We start from the raw sequence: 27,638 nt of genomic DNA on the forward strand, positions 1-27,638 counted from the left end.
AAAATGGACACAGGCTCAGAAAGATTAAAGCAGGAAAAAACAAACAAACAAACAGAAATGCCAGGATCATCTTCTTTCCGTCAACCATGCTGCTTCAGCCAGTGGAAGCAGAAACTTAAACACTATTCATCTGCAAGTGTTAACAATGCCTCCCCTATATTCCTATCAGTAAGGTTTTTACCAGACAACCAACTACAAGCTTCATGGATAAAGAAAGCATGAGCTCCAGGAGATGTAGAAAACTAAGATGACAGGCCTTTGATGACAAGTAAGCATGTATTTATCCAATCAGAAATAAATCTCATATTTAGTTTACAAAGTAGTCCCAATACATGACCAAGTAACCTAGGAAGGCTAGCAAAGCAAAATCAAATTTCATTTAATCAACGAGTGAAAGAAACTCAACCACTTTCTACATGCACAGTCAACGGCTGAGATAACTCCTACAATGGAACAAAGACAACTGTCAGGTACATGGATTTCATGGAAGCAAAGGAAAGTCACAGACTTGATGTGACTGCATCTTGTACAAAGATTTCCTCCAAACTAAAAGAGAGTCTAGCTTACTTATCACCCAGTGATAACTTTTTAAAGCACAAATAATACTAGAAAATTATTCCACATTTTTATTTTTATTTTCTAGAAATTTTCAAACAACAAAATTCACTAGGTGAATAACTGAACCATTTAGCTTCCAGAAGTACTCTAAAGTTATACATATTGTACCCTCAAAACTGCTATAGCAAAACATCAAACAAAGCATATTAGTAACAAAGAAATTATGGCAGTATTAAACTCATAAGATTTTATGTCACACTAGTAACAGCTAAAAGCTGAATGCAATACCAAACCTTCCAAGTGTAAAAAGCGTTTTTAAAAATTCAATGCCAATATTTACAAAATCCATAAATTATAAAACCTCATCAATACATCTGTCTTACCTCAGTGCCAACACCACCAGCCTTCATTAGTCAACATATAACACCTAAGATACAATGACTTTAAAATTTTATTTCAAAGAATGAAGGTATCTATACTTTTTGCTTAAAAATATTTACATGGTTTAAAATACAAACATCAAAAGACACACACTGAGGGCTAGAGATATAGCTAAACTGGTAGAATGTTTTCTTAGAACACAAAAAGCCCAGGGTTTGATCCCCAGCACAGCATAAAGCAGGAATGTTAGCACAAACCTGCGCAGTACTCAGTCACACAATAAGTTCGAAGCCCACCTGGGCTACATGAGATCCTGTCTGTCTGACTGACAGACACAGACATAGTCTCAATTCCTTGTTCCCTTCTATCCTGGTCCCGATATCACCAGCATGTAGCCACTTTTATTAGCTTTTCTTATCTTTAAACTCACTCATTCCTCAACAGTGCATTTCTTATTTTTTAGTTTGTTTTGTGTAAAGTAAAATAAAAGCACTCACTATCTTCCTCCATTCAGAATAAAAGCAGAAAGCTACATTTGCTGTTCCAGATGTTAGTCTTTTAGGTAATTAATGTGTCCTAGGAATCCCTTTACCACTTAGAAATATTCCATTAACATCACACAGTACTTCAGTAGGCTGATCAACTAGTCTCCAAGGATGAAACCCTAAGAGCTCCCCAGAGTTCTAGAGTAATTCCCAGTGTTCTGGACCAGGAGTTGAAGAACATCTGCAATCTATAATTTAAAGCCAGACTAGACTACATGAGATCCTGATTTGCGCCTTGGGGGTGGGACGAGATAGGTGAAGCAATCATGTAATAGGTAGTGGCTAAACCTGGGTAGGCCCTGTTATATGTGAATAGGGTAGATTGTAGGACCCTCATCCATATATCAAGTAAATTCCAGTTGATCTCCTCAGAGTCCCTTCCCCATTCTAACAACTGTACAGTAACAGTGCATGACTGCTACAAGTTGTTACAACTGTAACAAGGTCTCTACAGTTGTACCCTCAAACAGTAAGACACCTTACAGATGAGAAAAGCTTTCAATTTGCCCTTTTCTTTTGACAAACCATTAGTTATGGCTTCTTTCCATTCTTCTGTCTGTTTCCAGATTCCTTCCTTCCCAGTTTCTAGGCACTCAGAAAGCAAGTCCACAATTGAATGTTTTCAAAAGGATTAAATCTTTATAAGAAAAATATCATCCCTTCTTTTATGTCCAAAGTACTTCTACCAAATTATAGCACAATTTCTAGAATAAGGGACTATTTCTAGATCCAGCTACCCTAACTGAAATAGTAATTTAATAAAGTTGCCTCCTACAACAGCAAAATCTGTTCCCCTCTTCTGATCCCTAATCTGTAACTGTGCCCCTTTCCATGTGCAAATTTAAGCATCTCAGCTACATAGGGCACACCTTTCTCTGGGTCCTAAACCAGGTTTCTAACTAGGGGAGAGTTGGCTTTCTCACTGTTAGAAGAAAACCGTATGTTTAATATATGGGCTGATTATTCTTCTTTAAAAACACTACATCTTTCATTCTGTGCTTCCTCTGAAGTTCTGCTATTAAAAGGAATGAACTGAGGAAACTCATGAACTTGTTAGTTTTAATATTTCAACTGTTCAATTCAACTTCAACACTCTCAAAACTTTCTTAATCTGGCCTTTGTGCTTTTTGAAGACTTGGAGAACTGAAAAATCTAAGAGCTTTACTATTTTTGTTGGGGTTTGTGAGATTAAACAACTTCCGGCCTCTTTTAATGTACCCTTGTCAGAAACTGGGAAAGGAGGCTTCCAATGCTGCTGCTATTGTCCTACCCAAGGCAGAGGGATTCTATTTGTCTATAAAGACACTCTCCTTCCACTACTCAAGGCAGCAGGATTCTATTTGTCTACAGACACTCTCCCTCCACTACTCAACAGCATACTAGGTTAGCAGGTAACAGCACAGCTCCTAAGCTCTGTGCTCTCCCTAGCCCACAGAGACTGGTGGTACACCAAGCTCTAACTTTCAGCCTTTCAGCACCCAATGAGGTTTGGGTAGCTGAAGGCCATAAAAGGTACTGCTAGGCTCCAGTATCCTTTTTTTTTTTTCTTTTTAATCCTGGCATGCTACCAAAACACTACCATTTTCTAAGTCTGCTGAAGGAAAGGGTTTGAAACGTTGAGTTAAGGAGAGAAGTGACTCTTATGAAAGCACTGAGAGGTTTCATTCTTTTTAAAGGAAACAACATTATTTCTAAGTACTGGAATTCTCTTGGCTCTCTAGAAGAATTCAAGTTTGAAACAGAATTAAATATTTGTGCTTGATTAACTTGAAACTTAAAAGCATCTCTGAAAGATCAACTACCTAATGTAAGGGAAATCATTTTAAATTATCCAAATATTGACTATTTCAAATAGGTACCAAACCTTTCTAGTTAAATGGGCACAGGAACAAAAGCATGAGGTGTCACTCTGTTTTTTGTTTTGTTTTGAGTGATCAGTGGAATGAACATTTCATGCAAGTAACAACATAAAAAGACAAGATTACAGTAGTAGGTGACAGTGCCCTGCCACCCCGAGAATCATAGAACAAGCAACATTCCAAAGATGAACATTTCCTATCAATGTAGCTTAACTAGATGACAAGTTCCTCTGATAATGGGGGTGGAGGGGTCCACTACAATGGTGGTGCTGAGGATAGCATTGGCTCTGTTCAGCCAGGCCAGCTGCAATTAAATTCATACTGTTTTCTTTCTGAGACTACACATCAAACAGTGCAAGTGGAAGACGCCAATATCAACTATCCTGAGTGATATCAGCAAGGGCAGAATAACTAGACTATGATCCAAGGAGGGCAAGAATTTTAAATCTCACTGACATGACTGAATTTCAGTCACAAGACACTGACCTTCCCTGGGACTCTGTTCTTTTAAGAAATGAAGTACTTGCTTGTGCTCTCTCTCCTTCTGCTTCTGATTTGGACCTTGAGATCAGAAGCAGAAGGAGAGAGAGCACAAGCAAGGAACTCAGGACCGCGAGGGGTGCACCCATACACTGAGACAAGGGGGATGTTCTATCGGGAACTCACCAAGGCCAGCTGGCCTGGGTCTGAAAAAGCCCGGGTTAAAACCGGTCTCGCTGAACATAGTGGACAATGAGGACTACTGAGACCTCAAGAACAATGGCAATGGGTTTTTGATCCTACTGTACCTATTGGTTTCGTGGGAGCCTAGGCAGTTTCGTGGATCCTCACCTTACTAGACCTGGATGGAGGTGGGTGGTCCGTGGACTTCCCACAGGGCAGGGAACCCTGATTGCTCTTTGGGCTGACGAGGGAGGGGGACTTGATTAGGGGAGGGGGAGGGAAAGGGGAGGCGGTGGTGGGGAAGAGACAGAAATCTTTAATAAATAAATAAATAAATAAATAAATAAATAAATAAATAAATAAATAAATAAATAGAAATGAAGTACTAAGGCTAAGCCATTAAATGTGTATAAGAACCACCCCTCCAGCCGGGCGGTGGTGGCGCACACCTTTAATCCCAGCACTCGGGAGGCAGAGGCAGGTGGATCTCTGTGAGTTCGAGGCCAGCCTGGTCTACAAGAGCTAGTTCCAGGACAGGAACCAAACGCTACGGAGAAACCCTGTCTCGAAAATACCCCCCCTAAAAAGGAAAAAGAACCATCCCTCCAAAACTATGTTTACCCTGTGCTTCCAATAATCTGACGTTTTAATTTTATGTGCAATAACAGGTTATAAATAACTCTTTAAAATATGCTTAGTACAACAAGAAAAGCATATAATGACACCTTTAAGGCTTCTAAAATTGGCTTTTGTGGAATCAACTAAAAAAAAAAATCCTCTGTAATGCAACCCATTATCCGTAACGCTTGGATTACTCTGAGACACAAGAGCGGTGTGTTCTGCCTACCTGGTAAAATCAACAGAAGAGAGCAAAATCAGCAGTTTACTATGTACCCATGTTCCAGAATGTATCTGGTGGGAGGGAAAAAGAACAGAGACACTGTGCAAATTAATTCGGTGCTGCCTACTGATGAGGTACCCTGACAATCATTCCAGGAAGACATAATGGAGCGCTGTCTAGTCATCATGAAGGTAAGAACTGAAAACCAGACTCATACATGGAAGCAAAGCCCACTTGGCTGCTCTTCACCTAATTTTAACACTCATTGCTTACTAACCCAGGAAGCAGTAGTAATCTAAAATGAAGCCAAGTGAAAATCCTCACACTGAAATAGGGAAATACCGGGGCTGGAGGGAATGAGTAGCTTAGGTATCCCTATAGAGAAGAACATCAGCTCCTTGACCTTCAGCCTTCATCCATGAAAGCAGTTACTACATTTATGCCTTCTCAACATACTTTCTATTTTGAACACACCTGCATTCCATCCTAGCTCACCCTTTCCTCGGGTTCTCAGGGTTAATACCTACCTGCTCCTCTGATTTAAAGAAAACTAGTGTGGCGGTGACTGTAACAACAAAATCCCAAGCAGCCAGCTAAAACCACAAAATTCCAACAGTATAATGTAAATGACGCATCATTTTTACCCCATCCAATTTATTACACCAGTACAAGGACAAAGATTTTATGATTTTAATTTTTTAAAACTAAATGAGAATTAGCTGCTAACTGGGCACCACCTTGGGAGCCTGGGAATATTGATTCAAACCATTACTGCATGGTTAACAGTTAGAAGGAACTAGGAGTTCCTTCAATCTCTCCAACTTTTCTCAAAGTGCTCTGAAAAGCACACTTTTTTGTTCTTCGTTTTTCTCAATGAATAATTAAATTCTTCAACAGTTGAAAATTGATCTCATTTTTATGAATCAAACTAAGCACATGAAGATGTATCTTGGGACAAGAATTTCCCAAGTAACTGTCAATAAGCAGCAATGCACTTTAAAAAGTTCAGCTCACCCAGCTGGTGAGCAGCAGACTCAGGCCTCGCAGGCAGGGGTCTGACTGTGGTGCCTGCACTGCTTCTGCATCCATCACACACGCCATCACAAATTGTGCCTTCAGTCCCTACCTGCTTCCCCATCTCACTGGAAATCACAGTTTTCTCCATTTCTTGCCTCCAGTGCTGTTTTGCTTAGAAAGCTCTTCTCATTCTTTGGTATTCCAGTCAGGTGCCTAATGTCTCTTGCCTACAGCCCAATCAATGGAAGCATTCTTAATGGAGGTTCCCTTCTCTCAAATGACTCTAGCTTGTATCAAGTTGACATAAAACTATCCAAGACAATTAATTCTTTATCAATTTGATATACAAACACATCACTGTAAAGACATATCTTTCCTTTTTTGTTATTTCTAAGAGCACACATGAAACATATAAACATCACAATACAAAACATTTTACAAACTTAAAAAGTCCTACAGTCTTACAAATTCTAAGGCTTAAAAGTTTATTTAAAAGGTCTCGCCCAGAGACCTAGGAAAGAACCAAACACAGCTGGAAAAAAAAAAAAAAGCAATGTAACGATACCTAACGATATTCTATTATACTCATAAATTGGTGCCTAGCCCAATTCCCATCAGAGAGGTTTCAACTAGCAACTGATGGAATCAGATGTAGAGACCCACAGTCAAACATTAGGTGGAGCTTGGGGAATCCTGAGGAAGAGGAGGAAGGATTGAGGGAGGTAGTCAAGGTCATAACAGGTAAACCCACAAAATCAAATAATCTAAGCTCATAGGGGCTTAGAGAGACTGAACCAATAACCATGGAGCCTGCATGAGACTGACCTAGGCCCTCTGCATATGTTAGTTGTGTAACTTGGTCATTTTGTGGAACTCCTAACAGTGGGAGCAGGGGTTGTCTCTGATTCTTTGCTGGCTTTTGGAATCCTAGTCCTTATACTCAGTTGCCTACTGACTTGGTCCCCATGGGGAGAACTCTACCTCTGGTTTTGTGAGGGCAGGAACTCAAGCAAGAAAGGAACTTGAAGCAGGAGCTGATGCAGAGGCTGTTTACTGGCTTGCTTTCCATGGCTTGCTCAACCTGCTTTCTTACAGAACCTGGGACCACCAAGCCCAGGGATAGAACCACCACCAACAGGCTAGGCCTGGCTTGCCTCTAGCCTAATCTTATGGAGGCATTTTCTTAACAGGGTTCGTGTTCTCAGATGAGAGAATGAGCTGAGGAAATGAGAGCGATGAGAGATGATCTTGTGTAAAACGGACAAAAAACTAACTAGCACAATCAGACCATCCAAAGGAAACAATAGTAATTTCTACCAGTGTGAGCTACCTGATACAAGAAATTCCCTTTATTTCCTGGCTATATCCTTGGATAAGGAGCACTGGAGAAGACATCAAACCCTCTGGACTTTCACAGTCCTGAGAGTCACCACTCAGAGCACTGTTACAAGTGCTCATGTATTAATAAAGAAGATGGTAGCTGAAAAGGGCAAAACACACGGTGAAACCTGCGTATCTTTCATTGGAGTAAAACATAAAGGCCAGGCCACATCTCTTATAGAGTGAGATCACTGTAGGCCTCTCCCCAGAGGACGTCCAACTTCTATGTCCCACCCACAGAACATTCTAACTGCCCTAACAGATGGACCCTGCCCCCAACCTACAGAGTAAAAAAAAGTCCAATCTTTGGACTTAAAACTCACACAAATCTCCATCATGGAAAGCTTCACACTGAAAAGTTCCACCCCCCTCTCCAAGAAACTATATATACGCCCTGCCTTCTGCTCAGTTCTCTGCTGTTTCTCACCCAAGCAGAGGCACCCACCCTCCTGGTGTTTTCCCTCCCAATAAATCTCTTGTGTAAGGTTTGCTGTGCAGTGTGACTTTGTGGTATTCCTTGGCTCCTGACTGCCAGGATATCTTTCCATCCAAGCTGCAATGCTTACAATCACTGTGGGACAATTCAAAGTAAAAACAAGAGGTAATAATTTAAAATAATAATTTAAAATAATTATTTTCTCATGCTATGTCCTAAATTTAAAACAAAAGTGCATTTTTATAGACTGTGTTCAGACAAGATTCTACTGATTTATAAATGTGTGTGTGTGTGTGTGTATAAAGTATTAAATAAAAGGAAAGTACCAGGCATGATGGGACGGACACACTTATAATACTAGAACTTAGGAGGTTAAGGCAGGACGAACAACTAGATCCAGGACAGCCTAGCCACAGATCATGTCTCAAAACAAAAACAACCAAATAAAAGAAAAATAGAACATTTCAATAACTAAATTCACTAAAGTTCTAAAGCAGTGTCCAATTTCTCACAGAAGAAATTGATTTTGATGACGTCAGTTTTCCAATACTCATTATACCCTGGATATTTTCACGCTAATAACCAATGCTGCAAGGGCTAAAGGCACTTTAAAACAACAACAACAACAACCTGGGGTTGCTGAGATAACTCAGTGGACAGAGGTGACTGCCATCAAGAGTGGCAACCTGAATTCAATTCCTTCAACCCACATGGTAGACAAAAAGAGCTAACTCCAGCAAATTGTCCCTGATTGCCACACGTGTTGTGACATTTGCACGCCCACATACATACACACACACAAAAATAACTTTTAACAACTTAAAAATAAGTAAAATGCTGGAGGTGTGCCTCTGTGGTAGAGTAGTTGCCTAACATGCAAAACGCCCTGGGCTCAGTTTTCAATACTAAAAGTAGTTGGCTTTTAACTTAAGGGTGATTTTACAATCACAAAAAAGTTATAAAGTACAGAAAGCACCCATACACCTTACTTCCAACTTCCTCCACTGGTAACATGCTACATTAGGGTGATATATTAGTATAGTGGCATATTATTTGTGTTTTAATAAAAAGCTTGCCAGAAGATCAGAAGGCAAAGCAGCCACACTAGTCAGCCATACCTGTCAGGGAGTGGTGGCACACACCTTTAATCCCAGGACTCAGAAGACAGAGGCAGGAGGATCTCTGGGAGTTCAAGGCCACCCTGGGCTACACAAAATCCATCCAGAAACAGATCCAGATGGTCATGGTTCACATCTTTATCCTAGCGTTTGGGAGTCACACACTTTTAATCCCAGCACTAGGAAAGTGGAGATGGAATATGGCTGGGCAGAGAGAGGAATATAAAGGAGAAGAGATACGAACTCACTGGAGTGTGGAGTCAGGATTTGTGGAAACAGGATCTCGCCCTTTTGGTCTGAAGATTTGGTAGAGTTAAAAGGTCTCTCTAGTGGTTGGCTGCTTTGCTTTTCTGATCTTCAGCTTGAACCCCTTTATCTGTCTCTGGGCTTTTATTATTTGTGCTACATATTAGCTCCATCAAATGAAGTAAATGGTAATCCATTTGTTACTGTCTTTACCTAATATCATTTTTCTACCCCAGAATTTCATGCAGGCTACATTACACTTATTTGTCATGTTGAGTTTCGCAGGCATTCTTTGGTTTTGATGGCCTTGACATTCTGCAGAGTGGTCAAACATTTTATAAAATGACCCTCAACTGAAGCTCAGTGACTCCCCTACTCCCCAATATGACTTGGGCTGTTGGGTTTTGAGGAGGAAACACAGAGATAGAATAGTCCTTACATCTCATAGAGCACATGCTTATCTACGTTGCACAATGATTAATGCTGGCATCATAACTTGACTCAGGTGGTGCTTCCCAGGTTTCTCCACTGTGGACACAACTCCCTTGTTTCTTTAGAAGATGGTCCCTGGGAGTAGACCTCTCTGAAGTCACAAGGGTGGTTACATTGTATCTTGTTGATGGGAAGCACCCAAGTCAATTACTTGCAATCTCTCTACCCACAATATTCGATTCTCTTTTAACTCATTTTTTTAATCACTAGGAAATGAATGCATAGATATTTATTTTCTGTTTTGGTTTAATCCAATACTACAGTAAATATGTTATTGCCTACACTGTCCTATGTTTGGCCACTGAGGAACTCTTGATGTCAGTTCCTATATCCCTTAGACATGTTATCAGTTGCTAAGTGTATGATATCTTGTTCATTTTTCCTCTCTGTTGTTCTGTTCTCTCTTCTTCTTTTTGTACTTCCTTGCTTTCTTTCATGATAAAATGTTCTAGGTTTATGTTACATATTCCAGTTCTGGTCCAAGAAACAGCAATTTCTACAAGGATTATTGGTGCCTTTTGCTGGCTAATATTATTTTTTTAAATATTTATTTATTTATTATGTATGCAATGTTCTGTCTGTGTGTATTCCTGAAGGCCAGAAGAGGGCACCAGACCTCATTACAGATGGTTGTGAGCCACCATGTGGTTGCTGGGAATTGAACTCAGGACCTTTGGAAGAGCAGGCAATGCTCTTAACCACTGAGCCATCTCTCCAGCCCCGCTGGCTAATATTATTAACACAGAAACCAACACATGTACTCTGGGTGTGCCGATTACTACTGTGGTATAACTGTGAAGGGCCTCACATCTGACAGGACAAGCAAATACATATGTACATATGCTAGCTCATTTACTTAACCAAATTATTAAGCATTTCTTCCCATCCATTTCCATCTCTAAGAAGCCAAATTCAAGTTTTCACTTTAATGTTTCCAATTCCAGTCCAGTACTGCATGGATGTTTTAGCCATATTTGTTTGTAATCCCCCATTCTAGCAGAGGAATCTGGCTGCACCTTAGAAACTAGCACTGCAGAAAAATAATACACTAAAACTACAGACAAGTAGATTAAAGTAAAGCCTTCCAAAATGACAAGTTGAGTTAAAACAAGAACACTTCAAAAAAGCAGGATAATAAGGAAAGACACCTCCACCCCCAGGCAATCAAAGAACTTCTAGTCCCACACTAAAGCTCATCTACCTAAAGTGCAGAGAGTTTTATTTGCACACTGGTAAACTCCAGTTTCATGATGGATTATTATGTATTTGGTTTATTATGACATGAGATGAAAAAGCACACTGTTTCTAGTCAACACATTTTCTGTTTTCCACCTGTGGGCCTATTTGGCACAGAGCTTTCTGGATAATCTGTCTGTCTGTCACCCAACACTCTCTATGTAGTTTCTCAACAGCCCACAGGCATCCCTATGCTCCTCTTCTGGGCAGCAGAGGCAACTGTGCATGGAGATAGCTGCAGAGCACAAGGAGCTCTGGAACCCACATTTATTATTCCCTTTTGTAGACAGAGACCAAAGCTTTAAAAGCCCCATCTGTACTCATAAAATGTATTCCTATCTTTAATTAACATTACTACCTAGACTTAGCAGATCTCCTTGTACCCTGTCCCCATCCCTCCAGTGTGCCAGGCTTGGCCTCACTGTTGCAGTGCACTGCATTTCCTCAGGATGAAACCTCGGTCAAATAACGGCATCTGGTGACATGCGCCCTGAACGCTCTCTTTCCTTCCAGATTCACTTCCCACTCCCAACAGAGGAAAGTCGGGTGCTTTACTTTCACCCAACTCCTCCTGTCAGGTCTGCTCCCTCGGGGCTAAGTACATACTTCTATTTAGAGTTTAACAGCTAACATTTTCTTTAAAATGTGGATTCCTTGAGGGCTCTATAGTCAAACAGGTGAATTAAATCTGACTTGCCACATACTTCCTGACTAATCTCACTCCTGGCCATTTCACTTCCACATCTTCAAGGAGCTAAGACTGCATATCTTAGAGCACCACCAGTACCAGAGAACATCAGAGGAAGCACACGCAGCCTCCTGGACAAGGTTTCACCATTCTGTAGTCTTGATCAATGTAACAGAACTAACTATTCAGGAGGCTCTAAGCAGGAACACAATAACTGGATATTCTTGAGTCAAAACAAAACACACACACACACACACACACAAAAACCCACTCCTAAAAGACCCATTAGTTTTTCAGCATAAAACATCAAGGGACACACACTCCAGGACTTGAATTCTTTCATCTCAAAATCATGCTCCCTACATGCCTTGCCTGCACTACAAGGCCTGAGTAAAGCCACACCTCATATTGTCAAGCCCATCTGCACCCTTCTGGCTATGAGAGAGTTCACTGGCTACTTAGAAAGTGCTTCCTGTTCTCCTGACTAAGCAATGTACTCAGCTGCCCTTACCCAGAACCAATGGGAACAGCATCATCCTTAGATGAATGTCCCAATGTCATTTTTTGCTTTAAGCTATCTCCATTATTTTCCATTTCCCTCAGAAGAGAGGATAAAATTTAACTAACATTGTCTTTAAAAGGTGGTAATCAGTTAGTTTTTGTTTGTTTTAAGGTTCCCCCCACCCCGCCAATTCTGACTCTCAAGTTTTCAAGACAGCTCATTCAGAAATGAATGAAAGGGAAGAAAAGTTCTATGAAACTAGAAAACACAAGCCAATAGCTAAGTGTTCTTTGGCATGGGCCCAACACCCCGTGTCTGTACTTGTGTCTTCATAAAGATGTTGTTCCTAATGTAATACAAAAAAGAGAAGTCATGCTCTTTGGGCTGACGAGAGACAGGGAGTTGATTGGGGGAGGGGGAGGGAAAGGAAATGGGAGGCGGGGAGGAGACAGAAATCTTTAATAAATAAATAATTTAAAAAAAGAGAAGTCACCTTTTTTTTTCTCCTAGATTTGGAATTTACAATGTTATTCATTCACATATTAACGACTCAGATTCTTTTATGCCCTATCCTCAGCATCTATGGGAAGGCTCACCTACCTGAGTTAGGGCAAACTGCAAAGCCGACCATAGAATCATGACATTAGTTAATCTTTATAAGCATTAAAAGTCACAACTGCCCATGCACTTTAATACACTGGCTCAGTTAATCATATGCAGCAGGCGCTGACAACAGGTTGAGCAAATTAAATGGAAACCATATTCATCACCCTATGTAAACTCATGGGTCCTACTACTTTTAAAGTTAATTGTCAAAGCATATGTCTTCCTTTTTAGAGTGTGTCTAAAAAGTCAGCCATTTCACTTACTGTGTAACAACCAAAATTATTTCACAAAGGATGAATTTTTTCAGAAGACCCAAAATTTCAATGACTTCAAACCTACAAGCCTCAGATCTTCCAGTTGTTAACAGTCTATCATATCTGTGTTGTTACACATATATGAAATGCTCAACCATAGAAAGCAAGTTGCTGCCATTGTTATCTATTAGTGTGCCTTTCTTAAAGACAAATTCATATAAAAAATCAAAAAATTGAACACTGTTATAGTAAGAATCCAGAGAACCTATTTGTATTTCTACACTCATGCCAAAAGACAATGTCTTTTCCAAATTAAAAAATATTTTTCCAAAATAATGATCTAAAGATTCTTCCAAGAAAAAGTATGACACAATTCACAAATCATTCCTTCATGAAGATAGTGTCTCTCTTCTCTATGGTCACAATCAACAGCATCTTTGCTTCTAATTTAGCCTTCAATAAAAATGCAGTGTCCATGGTTTGCCAAGAATCAGCTAACAAAAGCACTCTTTGCTTGATTAACGAGAACAATAAGCTAATTTATAGAAACTTGAACAAGTCTCTTGAACTCCTGGAAACCATCTAGCATGGAACTGTACAGCAATCTGAAATTCCTATTCATCTGTTCAACCATCTGTTTGCAAGCCGGCAGAAGATCAATATAGTATTAACAAAGTGTGTGCTTGACGCCAGCAGCAAGCCCACTTTATTATAACAACTATTTGAATTGAACACACACACTGAATCTTAAGATTGTTCTTAGTTGTCGATCTTCCATGTTATTTAAGCTTGAATACCACTCTAGCACAAAGAGCACTGACCTCATCGTTCAATATGGTCAGTTCTATGCTGTGTAAGACAACAAGGCTGCGAAGAAAGACAATTCACAGGTTTCCACTCACAACAAACATACAACATGACATTTCCCTGACAAAGAAATTAAAATACCATAGTACTGCTGCTGAAAAAAAATAAAGAACCCATTTAGCTACACCTATGCCTATTTGTGGAAGGCATATTTATGAATGTACTAGTATTATTTCAAGCTAACTAAATTATGAAACTTTACTGTTTAATTCAACTTTTCTAGTTTTCAGAACGCACATACATAATATATAATTTTTAAAGTATTTTTTTAAGTTTGGTGTATTGCTGCAAATGTTCTTTAATATGTCAGTATGCCTTTCTTAAAAACCAGTCCATATAATTACCAGAGCCAAACAACTTTCAAAATCAAGAAGTTGAATTCTACTACAGTAGCAGAATCTGGAAACCTTATTCCTATTTCTCTAATCATGCCAAAAGATAGTGTCTCTTTCAACTTAAAAAATACTTTTTCAGCCAGGCAGTGATGCTACACACTTTTAGCCCAGCACTTGGGAGGCAGAGGCTAGCCTGTCTTACAAAGTGAGTTACAGAATAGCCAGGGCTACACAGAGAAACCCTGTCTTAAAAAATCCTCCTTTAATAACCTAGAGAGTCTTTTAAAAAAAAAAAAAGCATATAATGAATATAATAAAATGGTCATAAAAAAGACTGAAGTTTTTGATAAAATACAAAACATACAGATAGAAACATTTCACTATATGCTGTGGGAAAATGGTCTTGTATCAGTTTAATGAAATGCTGGTTGGCCAGTAGCCAGGCAGGAAGTATAGGGGGGCAACGAGAACAAGAGAATTTACCAAGCCACGTGGCTAACAAGAATTATGGGCTAATTTAAGATATAAGAAAGAGCTAATAGGCCAACCAGTTTATAATTAATGTAGACCTCTGTTTCTTTGGGGCTGAACAGCTGTGGGACCGGGCAGGACATAAATCTCAGTCAACAACTATAAAAGAAAATAAATGCAATCCTAGGTTTATTTATGACCTACAATGGCTAAGTGGTAGTTGATGAACATTCTATTCACTTGCCAACCAACCACATTGTCAATAGGAAAAGGATGACACAATTTTAGGGTTGCAGAAGATCTCAACAAAGTCACTACAGTATTCCATCTCCCTTCCCTTTGGTGCCTGAATATGCAAAAGATAAAACCGACAAAATAAACATTCCATCCTTTTGATAGGCTATGATTTTACTATGAAATTAAGTTTTAACTGGGCTCTTCTCACTCTGAATTCTTTCCCTGAATTCCACAGTGATAACGACATTAATCAAATGTGCATCTCTTGAACTACTTAAGTTCTGGAATCACTAAATGATACTGGCATGAACTCTGGGACAGTCTTATGCCAGGCCACCATCGTCCTGCATTTCATGTTTTCCAATTAAATGATGGGAATTATGTCTAAACTAAGTTAAGAACCTTATAGTCAAAGGCTGCATTTCAAAGTCCAAGACAACGCTAATAGCAAGGCAAAACATACTATGTAACAAGTGGAGAAGTAAAAATAGAGGCCAATTTAGCTACAGTATTTTCCTCCCACATAGAATATTTAATTTATACACAACCAGAGAGTGCTTTTAAAACTGAAGTAATAAAAAGTTGTTTTTTAATGAGCAGCTTTATTTACTTATTTATGTGTGTATGCATACACCCAGTGGCCATGGAATCCAGAAGAGGATGTCAGATCCTTGGAGCCAGAGCTACAGGTGTCTGCACTATTTTCAGTTTGTTAGTTAGTTCCACAGTTCAAACTCCAATCCGCATGATTGCATAGCAAGGGCTCTTAAATGCTGACCCCTCTCTCGAGCCTCAACGTAGGTTTTCAATACCTTTTATAAAAATACAACTGGAAGTGATTAAAGTATCCCTAAAATATGTCCATCTCTACTTCTTCATGTCTGCTAAGCACCTATAAGGTTTTAGTCTTCCCACACAAACTCATGTTCTCCAAGGCATCATCAGCAGTGGTACAGCATCAGAAGTACCTGACCGCAGTCTCTAGGGAGTTCATCTAAAGCACTCACCCATTCTGCTAACCGAGCTTCTAGGTATTTCTCAGACTTCTTCTTTTTAGTATTTTTTTTTCTTTTACCAAAGATGTATTTGTTTGTTTGTTTAGTGTACATATGCGTCTACATGAGTTAATATGCACTACATGTATACAGGTGCCTGTGGAGGTCGAAGGGCATTGGATACACTGGAATTGGAGTTACAGGAAGTTGTGAGCTGCCTGATGTGGGTGTTAGGAATCAAATTCAGGTCCTCTACAAGACCAAGTGCTCTTAGTCACCTCACCAGCCCCATCTCAGCCAGCTTCTATGCGGCTTGAAGATGGGTGTCTACTAAAGGCAGTACAGAACATAAGAGAACCTGACAGCTGAAAACCACTAACAGCACAAGCAAATGAGTCATGGTCCATTACTACTTTGAAATTTCTTCCATTAGCTGGGCAGGGTGGCTCATGCCTTTAATCCCATCTCTCTGGAGGCAGAAGCAGGTGGATCTCTCTGAGTTCAAGGCCAGCCTGACTATACAGCAAGTGCTGTATAACAGAAAGGCCTTATCTCAAAGAAAAGAAATTTCTTCCATTTATTTTAAGGGATGTGACAGGACTATTTTTACTGCCTTTAGTTAAATATGTAACAGGCAATCCCTGATACATGGTTCATTAACAAAAATGTTATGAATCTCTCTAAAGTTGCATCTTTCTTAACTAGATTCTGTAAAGAACATATTTTTAACAAAAATATAGAACTACCATCTATCCAATGATGAATACACCTCATTAATATCACACTATACTCTGTTGCATAATAACAGTTATTCTTAGTGGGCCATGGGTGTGTATGTGTGTATAAACACACACTCACACACATATAACCAATTACAATATGCATTAATTGAGGTCTAAATTATTTTTAAAACCTTTTGAAGACGGGAGAGATGGGTTAGCAGTTAGATTGCAATTGCTGTTCTTGAAGAAGACCCAGGTTTGGTTCCTAGTACCCATATGGTGGCTCATAACCATCTGTAAGTCCAGTTTCAGGAATTCAGGAATTCAGTGTCCTCTCCTGACTTCCAAAAGCACCAGGCATGTACATGGTGCCCAGACATACATACAGGCAAAACACTCATTTTCTTCTCAAATGTGTCATAAGGATAGCTCCATTTAACCCTTACCAAAAGAAAGGCACTGGGGAGGACAGGGAATTATTCATCAGTTATAATAGTACCTAAGATGTAGGTCCACAGGAAGGTACATAAAGAGGAGACCAATACCTTACTGAGTGGCAGCAGAACAGTATGTGACTGACTAGAAGTACAAGAAGATATCTCACCTCTTTCCATAAGCAGTGAGTTATAACAGGACTTTGAAGTAATATCTTTCTATAAACATTTTCTATTATGGTCTGGATCTTGAATGTCTCCTATATCACATGGTTATAGAGCAAGTTCCTAGACTGGGGCTATGGGAAAGTGGTAGAACCTTTAGGAGGTGTGGCCTCATGAAGGCCCCTTAGGTCATTTATGGGTGTGCTACTGAAGGAAATGTAAGGACCCAGTTGCCTTCTCCTTCTTTCCCGACGTCTCCTTTCTTTGTTGATTCTTATCCATGAAGTAAGTGGTTCTGTTCCATCACACACTGCTCCTGCCATAATATGTTGATTCACTACAGGACCAAAGCAACAGAGTCAATTGATCATGTACTGGGATCTCTGAAAGCGTATGTTTGGTTGGTTGGTTAGTTTTGGTTATTTTATTTTTTCAAGACAGGGTTTCTCTGTGTAGCCTTGGATGTCCTGAAACTTACTCTGTAGACCAGGCTGATATCAAACTCAGAGATCTGCCAGCCTCTGCCTCCTGAATGCTGGGATTAAAGGTGTGCACAAACATACCCAGTTGAATAAGTTAAAGTAACATTTTCTCTTTATAAGTTGAGCGCTTCTGATATTTTCTTACACAGAAAGCTAACTTGTACATGAACACATGGTATCAAGAAGTTTATTTTACTTTTCCCTCAACCATATTCCTTTACTCTTTCTACTAGTCCAAGAGATCATCTGTCTCCTAGTTCTTATGTAGCTCTGGCTGGCTTGGAACTCGCTATGTAGACCAAACTAGCCTGGAGCATTCTGACTTCCTCTGTCCTGAATTCTGAGATTAAAGGAATGCGCCACCACATTCAGCTTTCTTATTTTCCTTGTGACAAAATACTTAACAAAAGCAGCTTAAGGAGGAAGGAAGAGTTTATTTGGCTCATGGTTTGAGGGTAAACTCTACTAGAAGGCAGGAAAGGCAGAAGCAGTATGTGGTGGCTGTATTGTTCTCAAGAAAAAGAATGAGATAAATGCCTTTCCATTCAGTCAGGGCCCCAGCACTGAATTCATGTCTGTGAATTCAAGGCAAGCCAACAGCAATTTCCAGACCTGCCAGGACTATATAGTGAGATCTTGTCTCAAAAGAAGAAAAAAAAAAGGCGGGAGGGAGGGGAAGAAGAGTAATCCAGTCATACTTTAAAAATACTGTTTCAGCGGGGGCTGGAGAGATGGCTCAGAGGTTAAGAGAACTGGCTTCACTTCCAAAGGTCCTGAGTTCAATTCCTAGCAACCACATGGTGGCTCACAACCATCTGTAATGAAATATTCTGCCCTCTTCTGGCCTGCAGGGACATATGCAGGCAGACCACTGTATACTTAATAAATAAATAAATCTTTAAAAAAAAAAAAATACTGTTTCAGGACCAACCATCTAGCTCAGCAGTAAAGCATTTGCACGTACAAGACCGTGGGTAAATTCAATACCCCGTACTGAAATAAAAATTGTATTATTTAATATTTTCAGAATTGCCCATCACTAAATATATAATCATACCAATCGATTCCATGCATTGAGGTTAACTATTTAAATTTTTCTCTTTCCTATGTGCACTAGCTTTCTTTCTGATCAGTTCCTTATGTGTTTTCTTAGCAAAAAAAGAAAAAGGAAAAAGAAAGAAAGAAAAAGAAAACAAACTAAAGAAAAACCTTGCTGCCTATCATGTTTGCTCTACCAACTCTAAGGGGAGAAAGAAAACAAGTCACTTTATGATCACTACGCTACCCTCCCACAGCCCAGCTTGCTATCACTATGAAGATGACCAAAAACATAAACAGAAATGAAAGAGAACTAGCACGGACCATGAAACAATCCTCTAGATCAGCAGTTCTCAACCTGTGGGTCATGACCCCTTTGGGGGTCACATATCAGACTTCCTGCCTATCGGATATTTATCTAACAATTCATAACAATAGCAAAATTACAATTATGAAGTAGCAACAAAATAATTTTATGGTTGGGACCAACAACATGAGAAGCTGTATTAAAGGGTCAGAGCATGAGAAAGGCAAAGAACTATTGGTGTAGATGATTATTGCTGACTGTCAACAGGATCTGGAAAGATCCAGGAGACAAGCCTGCAGGCACACCTAGAAGGATTCATCTTGATTAGGCTCAATGGGATGGGAAGACCATTCCCTGGACGTGGGTTGTGGACACTGTGAGAAGAAGAAAGTGACTGAGCACAGCACTAGTCCTTCCTCCTCTAACTGTTCATGTGTCCAGCTGCATCAAATTCCTGCCTCCATCATTTTCTTCCCATGAGGGCCTGTACTTCAGAACTGTCGGCCAAAAGGAACCATTCTCCTTAAAGTTGATTTTGTCAAGAAATCTTGCTACAGCAGCAGGAAAGTACGACGAAAGAAGCAGAAGTATAAAAGAGCCAGTTTCTACACATTTCTTACCTATTGCAGGAATCTGACTCTGAGGAGAGAAGAATATCAGTACAACTAGAAGAATCATCTGGTCTCTCAGGCTCCGGCTGCACTGGGGAGTCCAGTTTCGACTGAGGAAAGTGGTTTGTTACTGAGAATGTATCCGAAAAGTTTACATTATCTTCTTGTCCTAACAAGAAATATAAGATTTTTTTTAAAAATTAAAGAATGTTAAAATGTTATACCCTCTATTTCTTTAACACTTAGTGTTGTTATTTCCACTTTAAAAATAGAAGTAAAAGAACACTGGTTCTAAAACTATAAAATAAATGATACGTTATTGCTACTAACTATCTTATTTGTGTTTTCCAGGATTGATTTACTTAAATGTAAAGTTTCCTTTAAAACCAGAGATAGGAATGCCTTAACATTCTAATGAAGATCCTATTAGCAGATTACTAAGGAATAATTGCTATTTCAAAATCAAAGAACAGTGACAAATTAACAAAACAGACATAAGGGAATCATACTATTTGTCACATGACATGATATCAAACATCTGGACACTTTTCAAAACCCATTAAATAAACTATTCACTATAAAGAAAGGGAAAACCAATCAGACATAAGAATCCTGCCATTTGATCTGACACATCACATTTTTGTACATCCTTTGTCATATTCTATTTTCAAAGTTTCTTTTTATAAAGATAAAGATACAGGGACACCTCATGGTAGTTTGAAGGACTATGACACACAGCATAGGCAAATATCTAAAAATAAAAGAGCAAAAAATACTAGCTGTGCCAAACTGTCTGTTGCCTAGGACTCTCTCCCTTTTACAGTGTGTGCCAACATTATGGGGATTTTCATCTGTGCTATCATGACAATTCAGAAAATGAATAAGAAAATAAATAAATAAAAGCAGTTGTTAAGGTTTTGTTAGCAAAAAAAAAAATATTGAATAGGACAAATTCTTTAAAAACAAAACCCTTCCCAAGTTCATATACTCAAGATTTTCAGAAATAACCCTCAATGTTTGTTATACAGAAAGACAACATTAATCATCAATGTAAGTTCCTAATGCTACAAGTACCAATAAACTACTGCCACTATTCATCAGGGAGAGAGGAAGGGCCTTAATCAGTGACTTTCCAGAAGGCCAAGAACTTCCTCTTATAAAGAATACACCCTAAATCAGAAGGCTACACCTTCTGGTAACTGGCTATATTATAAAAAGACAAGAGAAATACAAAGCTTTTGCTTTTGGTCTGATTGTCCTCACTCTCTCCACAAGTTCATCTACTCTTTGGTGAAGTATTCCTTAACTGGCATTAGGACCTACTTCTTCAGGATTCCAACACAGGCTGAAGACTAGTAGAACTGGTTGGACTAAACAACTACTGAATTCTTGGCCTTTACATCAGGAGACAGCCATTTTCAATTTAGCCAAACCACAGACTGTAAGCCATTCTTAAGAAATGCCCCCACCATGCATGTGTGCCTGTGTGTGTTCTATCAGTTCTGTTTCTCTAAAGAACCTAATATAGATGTGAGGAAACACACACTTAGAAGACGGTTTCCTCAACCAAGAAAACTATCCAGTACTGACAAGATGTGGAGAAATGAGAATTTGAATACACTGCCAGTGAGAACGTAAAATGATGCGGCCATTATGCAGCACAACTTGTTGGTTCTTCAGAAGGTTAACCATGGCACTACCATATGAATCAGAAATTCCACTTAGACCTTAGACATTGTCTGGTTAGCTTAACTATCAATTTGACACAGTCTAGAACCATATGAAAGAAAGCCTCAGTTGAGAAATTCCATACATTAGTTGGTCTGTGAGCTTGTCTGTGGGAGGACTGTCTTGATTGTTAATTGATGTAAAAGGACCTAGTTCAACCTAGGTAGGCAGGCCTGAACTATGTAAGAAAGCTAGCTGAGTATAAACTAGTCTGAGAGACAGGTAGCAAACAGTACTTTTCCATGGTTCCTGATGTACTTCTTTGACTGTGGAGCAAATCTCTTGGCTGGAAGTCATGTTTGGAAGAGCAAGCAGACCTGCCTTCCAGTTCCTGGCCCTGACATCCCTCAATAATAGACTGTGACCCGGGGTTCTAAGCTAAATAAACTCTTTCCTCCCCAGTTTCTTTTGGTCACAGCAACAGAAATGAAACTAGAACAGACATGTAATAAAAGAACTGAAAGCAGGGTCTTGAACAGACATCTGAGAACTAAAGAAAACTTTACAAAAACATCATACATAATAGTTAAGAAGGCAAAAATAACTCAACAAATTAATAGACGAAATGCTGCATATGCATACTAAGGAATAAAGAAATTTTAATATTTGAAACAATATTGACAGGCAATAAAAACATTATGCTTAGAAAAATAAGCCAACATAACAAGACAGATACTGTATAATTCTACTTGTATTAGATACCCAAAGCAAACAAATCCATAAGCAGACACAACAGAGATGATCAGGACTATGTGAGAGCAGGGAGTGATGTGATACACCACAGAGTTTGTACGAGGGATGCTAAAAGGGTTTAGGGTATAGATGGTTAAACAGCACTATGAAACCATTAAACAGCCATGAGCTGTGCACCTATGAATTACTAAAAATGTGCCGGGCGGTGGTAGCTCACACCTTTAATCCCAACACTCACGAGGCAGAGGCAGGTGGATCTCTGTGAGTTCGATGCCAGCCTGGTTTATAGAGCGAGTTCCAGGACTAGCTCCATAGCTACTGAGAAACTGTCTTGACAAAAACAAAAAACAAAAAATGTATACATGTTGTGTGTATTCTGTCACAATTAAGAAAAGTAGTGAAGAAATTTTTGTGCCCCTTTTCCCATTATGATTCTGTTTTGCTCATTATGATTCTGTTGCCTAAAGCTTTAGCAACAGAAATACATTAATCTCAAATCTAAAGCTGGATCAAAACTAAGTAATGCACTGAATGTGTTGGAACACCAGCTGCATTAGCTTTAAGCTCTCCATCGCAACACTTCAGCAAAGTAAACATCAGAGTTCCACAACAGAAATAATTATCTTTGTCTTAGGATCTTCAGTAATAAATCTCACACCTAGAAAATATCCTCATACTTAGACAATCACAGAGCTTGGGATGCTTCATAACTACAAACGGGGAGACTTCAGGGCTGTCTCTATGGGACAGTCTTCCATTGTTTCCAAAGCAAGCAATATGCTACCTTATAGTCAACAACTGCTACATTAAGCTTTCTAAAAAGTACTTCTCCCCATTTCAAATGCTGAGTAACCTTAGTAAATCACATTAGTTTTATAGTCTTTTTACTTTAAAAAAGAGAGGACCAACAAGATGGCTCAGTGGGTAAATGATGGAGGTGGGTCTTGTAATAATAAAGAAACTGCCTCGGCCCTCATAGGACAGAAAATTAGGTAGGCGGAGTAGACAGAAGAGAATTCTGGGAGAAAGAAGCTTAGTGAGAGAGTGCCATGATTCTCCCGCTCCAGACAGACGCAGGTTAAGATCCTCCCTGGTAAGCCAGCTTGTGGGCTACATAGAATATTAGAAATGGGTTAGAACAATATGTAAGAGCTAGCCAATAAGAAGCTGGAACTAGCCGGGCCAGGCAGTGTTTAAAAGAATACAGTTTCCGTGTAATTATTTCTGGGTATAAGCTAGCCATGCGGGCGGCGGCTGGGTGCCAGGGACGCAGCCCCTGCCGCTTCCTATTTCAACAGGTAAAGCACTTGCAAGTCAGCCTGACAACCTGAGTTTGATCACTGAAACCTACATGGACAAAACCAACTCCCACAAGTTCTCCTGTGATATTTTCACAGTGCACAAATGTATACACATGCACACATGCACATACATACACAGAAAGAATAAATAAATGTTAAAAAAAAGTAATGAAATTCATTAGGCTTTTGTTTCAGTAAGTCTTACCCATGATGGCAGATGGCAGTTCCTCTGCAGGTCCATCTCTTCTCATTATTGTAGCTTTTGACATTCTGACAGTTTTCTTGTATCCTTTTTTGGCCTGATTCACTAGAAGCTGGAACTCACTCTTATGCCTTTTACCTAAATTCAAAAGGACTGTGAATGGGTGAACCATCTACACGTGACACACTGAGAATCAGGCACAACGCTGCTCAGTGTCATCATTAGCAGAATCACCTGCACTGAATGCAGAAGCTACCATGAAGAAGACCAGAGGGCTTAGGGCAGCTGACAAATCTCTCTGTGTCTTTCTCTTCCCCAAAGCAAACAGGGTACAAGATATAATTTGCTACTCTACGTTTTTTTTTTCTTCCTCCCTAAGCCCTTAGTATGTAGAGGCTTCCCACAGAGTACAAAATACAGACTGATAACCTTTCCTCCCTCCCTCCCATCTTACTTTCTCATTTTGTTTCCGTGAGACAGGGACTCAATTTATAGACTAGACAGACCTCAAACTCATAATCCTCCTTCCTCAATTTCCCAAATGCTAGTGTTTCAGGCATGTGGCACCACACCCAGTGATTGACACTTCCAAAATAACATCCAAAAGATGGCTTTCTAATGTTCAAGATACACAAGACTACTAAGAATTAGTGGATTACATTGACTGCACAGAGGAAAGGGCTCTAGAAAAGTAGTCTTACAATAAAGAATGTTTTCCTAACATTTGTTTCCCAGCAGAATCCTTTTAACATTTTACATTCTTTAAGATACATAACACCATCTTTACTATCACTTCAAAACATAATTTCATAACCCGACATCAAGGTCCTCATTATAGAAATTAACAACACACTCCTAGAGAACCCTTGGTGTTAGAGCACAAAAATTAGGACACTTACTTGTGAGTCTGAGCCATAGTTCCGGCAACTGTAGTTGTACCGTACTTACTGGTAACCATGGTTCAAAATAATACTGTCTGTAAATGCCCTCAAATTTTAGAAAACTAATACTATAATGGTAAAGACAAAATTTTGAGAATTTTCCACACACAGCCAATAATACATACTTTTTAATACTTGGTTTCTCCTACATTTAGCACAATACAGAGCAGTAGGGAATGCACTGGAATGAAGGTCTATACAGACATGTTCAGAGCTACTTTTCTGGGATCCGAACCATTCAATCAATGGCCAAACTGCAAGTTATAGGTAACCATTTTCTATAATTTTCTGTAGGCATATAAAATTTCTTCAGCCACAGAATTGGCTGGACCGACATCCCTACCTCACTATGGAAGAAGCCAGGTTTGCTTCCATGTGTACATTCATTATCAGATTCTAACTCAAATCTGACTGCTCTAATAATTCTCTTTTGTATATCTCAAAACCATCTTCCTAATCCGCAGTTTTTTAAATTCTATTTTTATTTTTTAATATTTTAAATATTTATTCATCTTTAAGTATTAAGTGTTTACCTGGAAGTCTGTATGTTCACCACATGTGTACTCAAGGAGGTCAGAGAGGGCATAAGAGCCACTAGAACTAGAGTTATAAATTGTTTGAATTGCCATGTGGGTACTGGAAACCCAACCTAGGTCCTCTTCAAGACCAGTAATTGCTCTTAATTTCAAGTCATCTCTTCAGCCCCTAATAACTAGTTTTGAGGTCTCTAAAAACAATCTAATGAGATAAACAACTTCATCTGTTTCTGAAAAGCTATCCTTCAGCATGGTAAACAGCACAGAGTTATGAAGCATATCAAGTAAAAAAGAAGATGGATTCCTGCATTTGAACAGAGAGAGCAAGTCATTGAGGAGATTGCTTCTAATTCTAATTCTAATATATATGTGTGTATACAAACTCTCAGTGAAACTAATCAGAAGGCTGTAAAATATCGGGTAAGTTATAAAAGACTAAACTTTCAGCAAAAGAAATTACAAGATGGGCATAAAAATTACTAGAAAAAATAGTTCTTTAGAAATGGATAAAATTCTATGAAAAGTGATTTTTCAGATGAAAAAAATTAAACATTAACATGGTAAAGTATGCCTTTTATCACAACACTAGGGAGACAGAGGCAGGTGGATTTCTGAGTTTGAGGCCAGCCTAGTCTACAAAGTGCCAGGCCAGTCAGGCCTACAAAAAAGAAATTAAGAAGCTTAACAAAAGGTTATTAGAGAAAGCCATCTCTTTAGAAGCAAGTTAAGAGAGTCTACACAAAGAATACACAACAGATAATTTCTTTCACGCACTATTTTATTCCATGCATGTAAAGAGAATCACCTCATCTACTTCCCCAGCTCCCAGAATGCACAGGCAATACTACCTCATCATTCTGGAGCTGCTATTAGGCAAGGGTAGCTTAGTTAATCAAGTATAGTTTGTTCTCTTGGTTTCTTTTCCTGTGGCTGTGATAAATACTGACAAAAGCAACTTAGAGAGAAAGGGCTTGTTCCGGACAGTCCAGGTGCCAGGAGCTTGAACCAACTGGTTCCTTCTCATGCACAACGGGGAAACAAACAAATGAATAGTGCTCAGTCCCTTTGAGACATTTATGAAATCTAGGATTCATAGCGTTGAAGAGATGGTTCAGAGTTAGAAAAACAGGCTGCACTTCTAAAGGACCTGGGTTCAACTCCCACCAGTGACATGGTGGCTAGCCAGTCTGTGACTCCAGTTCCAAGCAATCAACACCCACTTCTGGCCTCTGAAGGTACACATGGTGCACAGACACAGATGCAGGCAGGATACTCATACACATAAAAATAAATCACTTTAAAAATTTAAATCTAGTGGCATTCCCAGAGGCCCGTCTCCCAAGTGACTCCAGTTTTATCAAGATGACAACAGAAACCACCACAGCCATTTTCCTAGATTTTTCTTTTGTTTTTTCTAAGCCATCAGGAAACCCAAGATTGTTACCTGAGGTTTGCTCAAAAACCCCTGAAGTAATCAAAAGGTTAAATGGCTTTACTCCTAAAGTACTAAGGCTCAGATTTATAGAGTCTTTACTTGCTCAAATCTAGTTACTCCACAGCTCACAACCATCCATAACTCCAGTTCCAGGAGGCCCAACCCTTTCTTCTGACCTATGTGGGTACCAGAGATATATGAGGTGCAGACATACATGCAGGCAAAACATGCAGACACATAAAATAACTGACCCTTAAAAAATATTAAGTGGTTTGACTAGTTATGGGAGCTGATGAATAAGTTCATGTCTACCAACTCAAAATGGCTATAGCTCATTTTCTACTCTTCATTCAAACCCCATCACAGCCTCTTTATGGACCCTCTTTGTAGACAAAAAAAATGTATGAATTTATTTGAAGAGAAATTATCTTCTTCCAAGCACCACAACTCCTTGTCTGTGTACACATGCTTATCTTCCAGTCATTATCATGAAACTGCTTGTGTTATAACTAAAGGCCAACCTCTAGCTTATACTCTCGACTTCATCACAGAAACCTCATATATAGAATCTTTTTAAAACCATTTGTCTTAGTTTGGGTTTCTATTGCTGTGAAGAGACACAATATCCACGGCAACTCTTATAAAGAAAAACATTTAATTGGGTGGCTTACAGTTGAGTCCATTATGGTGGAACATAGTGGTGAGCAGGTAGACATGGTGCTGAAGAGGTTCCTGAGAGTTCAACATCTTGCACAGGCAACAGGAAGTGGTATAAGACACTGGGAGTGACTTAAGCATATATGAGACCTCAAAGTCCACATCCACAGTGACACACTTCCTCCAACAAGGCAATACCTACTCTGTAGTAGGAGGAGCAGGCTGCGTCCCGCTACCTGGCTAGCTTAGCCCCCAAAATAATCACGTGGAAATTGTATTAATTAAATTACTGCCTAGCCATTAGCTCTAGCCTCTTATTGGCTAACTCTCACATCTTGATTAACCCATTTCTATTAAATCTGTGTATGACCACATGATTGTGGCTTACTGGCAAGAGTCTAACCTATATCCGTCTCAGGTAGGAGATTCATGGTGTCTGCCTGTCTCTGCTTTCTTCCTCGCAAAATTCTGTTCTGTCTTCCCCGCCTACCTGAGTCTGCCCTATCAAAAGGCCAAGACAGTTTCTTTATTCAACCAATGAAAGCAATACAAATACAGAAGGACCTCCTACACCACTACTCCAACAAAGACATACCTCCTAATAGTGTCACTGGCTTTGGGGGCCATTATAGTGCAAATTCTATTCGGGAAGGGGAAGA

At 39.4% G+C, this 27,638-nt stretch overlaps 1 protein-coding gene across 3 annotated transcripts in view; it reads right to left on the reverse strand.

Moving 5' to 3' along the window:
- The window catches only part of Rad18 (RAD18 E3 ubiquitin protein ligase), an 89,319-nt gene that overhangs the window by 14,207 nt on the left and 47,474 nt on the right, over positions 1 to 27,638 (reverse strand). For all 3 annotated transcript variants that reach the window (XM_050148476.1, XM_050148478.1, XM_050148477.1), the window contains 2 exons: positions 23,414 to 23,548; positions 19,496 to 19,655 (listed from right to left, as the gene is read on the reverse strand). In XM_050148476.1, coding sequence (XP_050004433.1) covers positions 19,496 to 19,655; positions 23,414 to 23,548 — 295 coding nt within the window. The remainder of the gene's footprint in view (positions 1 to 19,495; positions 19,656 to 23,413; positions 23,549 to 27,638) is intronic.

The sequence above is a fragment of the Alexandromys fortis genome, unplaced genomic scaffold (genome assembly GCF_014885135.2).
Source record: "Alexandromys fortis isolate MF-2015 unplaced genomic scaffold, M_Fortis_MF-2015_v1.1 scaffold_59, whole genome shotgun sequence".
NCBI lineage: Eukaryota > Metazoa > Chordata > Mammalia > Rodentia > Cricetidae > Alexandromys > Alexandromys fortis.